The sequence below is a fragment of the Neophocaena asiaeorientalis genome, unplaced genomic scaffold (assembly GCF_003031525.2).
Source record: "Neophocaena asiaeorientalis asiaeorientalis breed wild unplaced genomic scaffold, Neophocaena_asiaeorientalis_V1.1 scaffold594, whole genome shotgun sequence".
NCBI classification, from domain to species: domain Eukaryota; kingdom Metazoa; phylum Chordata; class Mammalia; order Artiodactyla; family Phocoenidae; genus Neophocaena; species Neophocaena asiaeorientalis.
Window position 1 is genome coordinate 3,475,879 of NW_020175066.1, and position 9,326 is coordinate 3,485,204.

A 9,326-nucleotide genomic window follows, 5' to 3' on the forward strand; every position below is an offset into this window, starting at 1 on the left:
CTGAGGCGCCCTGACCCTTCAGCGGAGTTAGAGAGCGGCTGTTTCTCCTCTTGTGGGTCACAGGCTGAGGGTGTCCTCCTGCAGGAATCCCTGGGGAGAAGCTCTGTGCATGAAGTTGAGAGCTCGCCATGTGCTGCTGGGCAAGCCTTCTGCCCAGTGGCGATCACCGCGGGGTCCCTGGGGCACGGATGCCGGTCCAGGGGCTGGGAGGCAGAGGATGGAGCTGCACCTTGATGGAACTTCTGCCTTGGGAGGGGAGGGACTTCCCCTGTGAACTGTTAGGTGTCCCAGGGCGCGACGTGCTGGAGAGAGATGAATCTGATTACAGTTAAAGAGGGCAATCAGGCAAGGCCTCCCTGAGAAGGTGACAGGATGTGATAATCCCTACCTGGAATTTAAACGTTTCTGTGCGTACAACATCTGGTAACCCCCCTGACCCAGGGTCAGCAGAAACGGCAGCAATTTTCTTCAAACAATGAATTTACAAAAACATAATGAAATCTGAGTTTGGGCTGCTGGGATTTGGTTCTTGTATGAGGCAAAGAGCGAATTTGTATTCATAAGACCTGGTCTTCCAAGGAGAACAATTATATCACTTATACCACCTGCTTAAGGAGAGAGAATAGGAAAGCTGTGTCTCCAAACTTCTAGCTACATCTATGCTTCTGCTGAAAATGTGGCATCCTGAGTAGGAAAGAGCTTGTGAGACATCGGGGCAAGAATTCCAGACCCAACACTAGATGGGTGGGGTTGGGAACTGCCGGGCTCACCACTGTATTCTAGCTCCCACTGTGCTCACACAGAAGGCGTGTTCAAGAACCATTTGCTGAATGCAGGAATAACTGTGTCCCTTCATGACCAGTGTCACAGCACCCCTCAAAGCTCAGAATAATGGTGCTCTTCCCCTAAAAGCCCACACACGTCATGCGTGGGCTGGTGGTCAGTTGTGAAAGAAGCGATGCTTTCAACTAGGGCTGCAACCCCAAACGTGCAGCCTTGTGCTGGACCAGCTCCTTTTCTGATTTGTCTCCCGGGTACCAAATTTCCAGTAGCGATTCCAACGTCTTCGGTGGGGCCTGATGTGGAAATCACATTAGAAGGTTCCCAGGACAGCACGCCTCCGGGAGTGGGAGTGGTGCCCGGAACCACCTCGTGTCGCCGGGTTTCTCCATCACCAGGCTGTCAAGATGGTCCCCAATTAGTAGAGTTGTAAGGAACTGTAATTACTTGGTGAGAATTGGTTGAAAGACTATGTCGGCTTCCTTTGAGAGCCTGTGTGTCTTCTGGAAGAGGCAGAGCAGCAGATGAAGAGATGGGAGCACCAAGGAGAAAATGCTACTGGGCTTGCAGTTCAGACGCCCCCTGGTCCCTGCAGCCGTCAGCTGCCTGGAGGGGGCTCCGTGGCTGCCATGCTTCCCAGTCCTGAGCATTTTACAAGGTGGCAGGAGCATCTGCTGGGTGGTCCCCTCCCTGTGCCAGGATGCTGCCCAAGGCCCCGCTTTCAGCTTCTCAGTACCCTGTTTCCCCCCCTTATAACTGTAAAGGGGACAGTGTATTTATGGTTGAAAATTGGCTGCTGCAGCAATATTCATTTTAAAAACAGAGTTCTGGCACTAATTCAATATTACTATGGGTAATTACTATGGGTATTACTGGGTCATGTTCCTAGCAATTCACTAATAAGAGATAGTTCAAGGACCCAGGTCTGTGTGGGAGTTTTCTACCATCCACCAAATTGAAGACCTACTTGTTACAAAAGTAATTCACAAGAACTGCTTGCTCTCTCTCTCTCTCTCTCTCTCTCTCTCTCTCTCATCTATCTCTTCTTTAGTTTTAATTTGAAGGATGAGAGTCAAAGAGATGTCCTCATTTCACTTTAGATACACAGATGGAAGGTAAATATTATAACCAGCTTTGTAAAAACACAACATCTTTAAAGTATTTTCCCATTAATCACTGATGCTCATAATAGTACATAATGTACTATTATGTACTTGTGTAACACTACACACACACACACACACACACACACACACATTTCAGAAACTCACATATTGAAGCTGGAATATAACCTGTAATCAACTAGCACATCCAAACATTCTAACTTCCTGTCTTCAACTGTCTCCACATATTTCCACACAACGGACATATAAACTGAATTCTAAGAAGGATTTGGGGAATTCACTCCACCCTAGTGTTTTTCAGGAGCCAGTTTTTAACTCCCAACATTTCTGCTTTTTTCAACTACAAACGTACTTCTGCTGATTTTACAAAATCCGACGTGAGAAAAATATGCCCCTAAGGGGGAAACCATGGCCTCAGTCCTAGAATTTCCTCACCTCAAGTCAAAGCTTGAACGTCTTCACCTCCTTTCACCTGGAAATAGGAGGTCAAGTTTCCTAAGATATCCTGTTTTTCCAGGCTCCTTCCAATGTGTTTATTATTTTCATGTTTTTCCAAATTGGCCCTAAATATTATGACAGGCAGATCCTGGTGCTGAGGACAGAGATAGTCTCATTACTTTTCCTTTCCAGACAAGCCAGCTCGTTCTGTGTTTTCAAAATCAGATGAACTGACCAGCAGTCAGCTAGTGAGGGGCTGTGGGCCCTGACGGCCGGATGGCCCAGGCCCCTGCCAGCTCCAGGTCAGCGGCTGACCCTCTCGGCTCCCAGGCTGGGTTCTGAGTCCCGACTTGTTGCCAGAGTGGGTGGCATCTGGTGGGTGTTCTGATGCCCAAGCAGGACCGGGGAAATCAGCCGGGGAAGGGTCATCCCTCTGAAGAGTGCTAAACAGGAGTGGCCACAAGGACTGACTTCCCTTCTGAGCCTGGCCCTCAGAGAAGCTCCACACACCTGGATACTCCACGTCTCAGAGCAAGCCTAGGACGCAGGAACTGTCACTCCCGCTTTACAGGTGGACAAACAGCAGAGATAAGTGTAGGACATCAGTGGCAAAACTGGATTCAAACCCATGTCCGTCTGTTTTGCAAGTGCATTCTGTTTCCAGTCTCCCCTCAGAGGAATCACAGCATAGAATTCCTCTTCTGGAGTTTAAGGGAAAAAAGCTAATGTGTATTTCCAGCGTGTTCTAGCCTAGGCTCAGGTGAGAAGGTTCAAAATAAGTTTTGGCAGTTTCCCCTGAGAATGCCAGCGTGCATCCTTGCCTTGGGTCACATTTGGCCACAACCAGTCAGTGTTTCAGAATGAATCTTCCATGGAGGAAAAAAAATGAAGCACCTATTTATTTCATTCTGCAGATGGGGAGTTCCAAGTCACCACAGTTTAATGTGATCATGTATAAAATGTACATTTAAACGGGATGTTAACAATACAGATTGCAGCATAAGCCATCTGAAAAGTAATTTTACATGAAATTTTAATTAATTTGGGGTCTATCTTTTCTGAAAAAGGTTATTCAAAAGTGCGGCATTAGCAGCACAACCCATCCAAACAGGCCTGGCCTTAAACTCACGCTGTTTTTCAGGACGGTCCACACCTGGCGGCCTTGTCAGTTCCTGTGTCCCAGCAGTTTCAGCTATCAAAGGATCCACTCCAGGGCTGTGTATTTTAAGCCCGGTTGAAGAATAGCGGAGCAAAAAAGGCCTTTCAGCCAGGGGAATTCAAAAGCAAAGGGCCCTCCAGAGGCGATTTCAAACTGACTCCCTCAGATCCCCACCAAAGCCGAGTGACGCGCCCTATCTGATATCGCTAGGCCAGCCATTTCATCCAAAACTTTATCTGAAGCTCGGAATTGCCATGTTAGGTTTGTAGGTTGGCTCCCGGGTTGTATCCCGAGGCACTGAGGGAGTTCTACTTCATCTTTCGGAATTAAATGAAGTCAGCAAGGTGATACATCACCTCTTCACGGTTGCTCACATTCTCCTGTGCTGGGAACTTACTCTGGGACATTCTCTTTGGCTTTTGCATGTGTTGTGTCTCCTGACTCCCATCCCTGGGAGTAGATGCTAGGATCTGGTGTTACAGGTGATCAAACCCAGGGTCTTGCAGGGACTGGCTGAGGCCCGCCGCTCAGCCCACAGCCAGTAGAGGCAGGGGGTTTCTCTCGGGTCTGGAGCTGGCCCTTCCATTCTCTCCACATTGCTGAGAGCAGTGGAGCCTCTACAGACAAGAGCCTTGGTTCCCCGCAGGTCCCAAGATAAGTGAAGCGGATCAGTCCTCTGGTTTTGCCAGAACTGGGGTCCCAACAAGAACTCAGCGCCTACACCTGCCATGTCCCCTCCCTCTCCAGCTGCAGGGTGGCAGGTGCGAGGGTCTGGGTGGCATTAGCTTTCCCCGAGCAATCATTCTCAGCCCAAACGAGAAGACGCCGGAGAAGTTTAGAAAACAGAGGCAAACCAAGTGATCGTCTCCTCTCTGTGTGGGTGTGGACCCTCCCAACTCACCCACCCAGCAGAACAACCATTGACTCCCAAAGATGACACAGTTTACTGGACAGATTAAGGAGAATTCAGCATCTAGGAACAAGAGGATTACACACTCTAGAGGTCCCCAGATAACACCAAGGGGTCCATCTGTCCTGCTGAGACCCCGGCTCTTGAGCTTTCAAGGCCAGGTCTATGGCTGTATTCATCTGTCCCAGCCCACAGTTATCTCTACAGATAGAGGATGTCATTGCCACACAGTGTGGCCGGAGAACCTGCCCTCTAGTTGAGGTAAACAATTTTTCTCAAGAACGACTGAATTCTATGAAACTCTATATGCTTTTTCTCCAATAACTGGAAAAGTTGCTGTGACCCAGAATTTTAGACAATAATGTGGAGAGAAGCAGCGCACACCTGAATGTTGCCCAGGAACCTGACGCTAGCTTTTCCCAGCCTAAAAGTCTTCCCATGCACGCCTGTTTCTGCTCCTGTGTATCTTATCCCAGCCAATGAGACCCCAGCCAACAGGGTCACCTCCTGTGGTGACCATTCTTGTCTTCCCTCCGCTCCCCCCAGCCTTGCTCGCACCGTCTGCCGTGGACTGGCTCCGCCTCCCAAGTCTCTCTCCACCTTTTCCTCTTCGAGTCTCACTCCACTGGCAAACTTAGACCGAGGTCATCTCACCACGACTAATACAATAAACTCCTATTTCCTCCACCTCCAGCCCCACCTTGACTTCCACCCACCCTCCACCCTGTTACCAGAGCCAAGTTTTAATGAAACACAGACTTGATCATATCATGCTCTCAAACACCTTCACTGGCTCCCACTGACCTCAGGACCAAGTCCGAATTTTAGTGTGGCCTTCAAATGTCTTGTCCAGATTCATCTACCTTACAGTTCTGTCTCTCACCAACTTTTTAAATCCTTTTCCCACTCAAACGTACACATTTATGGACAATACATTTCGTCACGCCTGATTTCCTACTGTTTCCCCAAACTCTAAGGACTTTTATATACTCTCGCTCTTTTGATTTCAAATTGTTTCATCCAAGTAGAATTTCCCGCTCGAACTATTTGAATGTTCATTTATCCTTCAAAAGGTAATCACATGCCACATTCCAATATTACTCTACCTACACCCCTATGCTGTTCATTTATGACACTATCATAACGTGTTTATAATGTATGATTATCTGTGTATATGTGTGTGCGTGTCTGAGCTCCAGATTTCAGACTTTGACTTACCTTCTATTTTTATCTCCTAGCTCAGTTCAGTGTTTATAGCAGATAGCCAATAAGCATTGTTGAATGAATGAGGAAACTAATGAAGCACATTCAAACAAGGCTCATAGTGAGTATACCCAAGACGATATTATGAAGATACGGTATTAAAGGATTATATTAATTATATAATGGCTAAAGCAAAGCACAGTGAACAACAACAGCAAAGTAAAAACACAAAGGAAAACAAAGGTGTTTAAAATTCCCTAGGATGTTAAACTAACAAAGATTGCATTTGTAACAGTAGCTTGGTTAGGTAACAGGGAATGGGTCCTAGAGAAAGCTAAATGAGAAGGTAAACGAATTTACTTCTGCTTTTACTTACCCTGACAGAAATATTTCTTTGAAAACCTGTTAAAAATTCAAATAGCAACTGTGTCCTGTCTTTAATATTTCTATGCAACTAAATCAGTTTCATTTTACCCATTGCAAAAAGTGCTTGGCAAACACATTGGAATCAACATTAGGCAAACCACTCTGTACGAGGCACACCCCTGAGAGTCCAGGACCCAGAAAACTGCCTGCAGTTTTCTCTTCCCAGGTTTGGTTCCACGTGGCGCACGTGTGTTTTCACAACCATTCAATTGTCACATCAAATCCAAGTCAAAGTGATGACTGTGGAAACAATCTCATTGCAGCCCAGCCTATGTCTCAAGATCTTTCCCATGAGAACCAACTAATTTAATGTTCTTCCTTTCCCAAGAAAGGCTGTAAAACAACAATTTTTTTTCAGTGCAAAATCAGAACTTTTTGCAAGGGAGTCAAAAGACTGTGAGCCATACATCTCTATAGGTGCAGAACTATTTTACAAATAAATGTGCGGGTTCATCCTTTGGCCTTGATGTCACACAAATGACCTCAGTCACTGAAATTAAGACACAGAGTAGACACAGTAGATGTCTCCTGCCTCACTTTCTGACTCTAGACCTTGGACTCTAGAGACAGTCACATTCTCATGATCTTGGAATAAGGACACCCGACTTTCCTTCCACACCTTGATCTTTCTCCAGCACTGAGTGGCACCTGCGCTCTGCTTGGTTTCCATTCCAGGGTAGTTCCTTGACCTGGACGTTCTCCTTTGCTCTGTAACTCACATCACAATTATTTCTATCCTTGCAGTTGGCAGACAACTTGCTCTCAGACGTCTTCGCCGCCATCGGTTCAGTGACTTTAGCCTTGTTGTTGATCCTCTTCCTGGCAGTGGTGGCCTCTGTCGTTGCCTCCAACAAGAGGGCAACTCAGGGGTCCTACAGCCCGAGCCGTCAGGAAAAGGATGGCTCTCGCGTGGAGATGTGGAGCATGACGGCTCCCCCTGCAATGGAAAGGCTGATTTAGGACCATCCTGTCTCTGGAGGAAGAGATCCACACACTGCGAATGGGACACTTGTACCTGAGTGTTTTTCTGACAAACCTGGAGACATCAGGTTACAACTGCGACCACACTGAAACCATGGGAAGGACTCCTTTGACCACTGTATAGATGTTCATAGTGGTTCAACTTGACACCATTGTTTTATTGTATTATGTTAGCCAATCACGGAACAGTGTTTCTTGTGCCAATAATTTCAGCCTCATAATTAGGAAAAATACCTTCCTGAGGATGCGACTTCTGGGAAAAACTCCAGTGCCTGACATTTACACTCTGTACTCTTTGCAACTTGGGGACACGTTTTTAGTTTGCCCATCAGCTGGCAACTGCATTTTTTTCACACAGAAACTACAGAAAAAAAAAAAATAGACACATCTCTCACTCTTCCTATAGCGAAAGGTTTTAGTTTGTACCTATGAGGAGATGCACATTTTTTGTCCTTCAGTCATGGATTCGAGAAAGTTATGGGAAAGACCTATGGTTGAAAAGCGACTCACCATCCACAAATAAAAATTGAAATGTGGTTGTTCCTCTTTCTGAGTATTTTTTTGCATTTTGTGACACTACATGGGACAAAAGTAACCTCTAGGAGCATTTGAAGAACGTTTTAACTAAATCACCCCAAGCGCTATGTTTAAAGCCCTTGTCCTTTGTAAGGTGTTGCTTAAGGTCGAAACACTTTCCGAGGCAGAAAACAGAAGAAAAGGAAACCTCGTGTTCTCAAACCTGAAAGACCAAGCTTTTTCCTTCCAACTGCTTTTTGATAAGTCAGTGTCAGACGGTGACCTTGTCTAAAGGTAAGAACCCCAAAGTACCGTGCACGCACCTCAACGAGCATGTGTGTAGGACTATCTGTGGTTTGGAGGGAAAATACTGGGCCTCCTATTTATGTATTTTTTCCTCCAAAGATTTAATTAGATTTTTATATGTGTTTTGAAATGCATATAGCATGCTATTAAAGTAGTATATAAATAAAAAATTTTAATGTATGCATATATTGGTTTGGCCAAAAAGTTCACTCGGATTTTTCTGTACCAACTTATGGAAAAACCCGAACGAACTTTTTGGCCAACCTGATATACTTTGGATATATGCTTAAAAAATTAATAACATGAATTTTTATATATGTTCTATAGCAAGCCATGCTCCTCAACTACTCAAGGACACCGCTCCAGAAATCGCCCCTCTACCTTCCACATCATCAACATTCCCACTGTACTAGATCATTTCCAATAGCACCAAACATGCTGCCATATTTTCTACCATATAAAACTACCTTCTGTGGCCCCATCTCCCTCCAATTACCATCCCGTTCCTCACTATGCCTGTCAGCAAAACGTCCATAAGAGAGTTTTATATTCTCTGTCCCCCCTTCCTCTCCTCCCATTCTCTCTTGAAATCAAACTAATTTGGCTTTTCTCTGCACCACCCCACAAAAGAGCTCGTGTCAGGGTCACCAATGGACACGTTGCCAAACACAACAGCCCATCCTCAGACTTCAGCAGCCTTTGAAACAGCGGTCATTCCATTCTTGAAATACTTGCCACCCAAGGGGTCACCATTTCTTCCTGATTTTCCTTTTACCCCACCGTCCAGCCCCTCTCAGACTCTTCGCTGGTTTTCCCTCATCTTCCTCTGCTTTATTTTTTTTCCATACTGTTTATCACTACCTGACAAATCACACAATTTTTGCTGTTTCTCCTGACTAAAGTTTAAGTTACATGGGGACAAGAACTTTGTTTTTCTTCTTTCACTGCAAAATCCCTCATTTAAAACAGGCCTAATGGGGGCTTCCCTGGTGGCGCAGTGGTTGAGAGTCCGCCTGCCGATGCAGGGGACACAGGTTCGTTCCCTGGTCTGGGAAGATCCCACATGCCGCGGAGCGGCTGGGCCCGTGAGCCATGGCCACTGAGCCTGCGCGTCCGGAGCCTGTGCTCCGCAACGGGAGGGGCCACAACAGCGAGAGGCCCGCGTACCGCAAAAAAAAAAAAAAAAAAAAAAAACAGGCCTAATGTACAATAACAACAGAATGAATATTTTCTGCATAAATGTACAAATAATAAATGAATGTTACTTGTGCCTGCCACCAGCAAAATCCCAAAGTGCCCAAGATTTGTGTGACTTGTCATCGGATGTTCCTGCTACTAAACTGTAATAGCTTTGTAGCTATTAATGGCTTAATCTTTGGCTTTCCCTCAATTTTTCATATTGTTTTAAGTGTTTGTCGAAGAAAATGGATGTCTCTGGGTGTCTGCATGTGGAGTATGCCATAAGACATTTTCTTTACATTTA

At 45.8% G+C, this 9,326-nt stretch overlaps 1 protein-coding gene across 1 annotated transcript in view; it reads left to right on the forward strand.

Annotated features, from left to right (window-relative positions):
• Positions 1–7,126, forward strand: part of CRB1 (crumbs cell polarity complex component 1) — a 141,938-nt gene extending 134,812 nt beyond the window's left edge. Inside the window, exon 12 of the mRNA XM_024764056.1 lies at positions 6,785–7,126. Coding sequence (XP_024619824.1) covers positions 6,785–7,000 — 216 coding nt within the window. The 3' untranslated portion in view covers positions 7,001–7,126. The remainder of the gene's footprint in view (positions 1–6,784) is intronic.
• Positions 7,127–9,326: the final 2,200 nt, after the last annotated feature.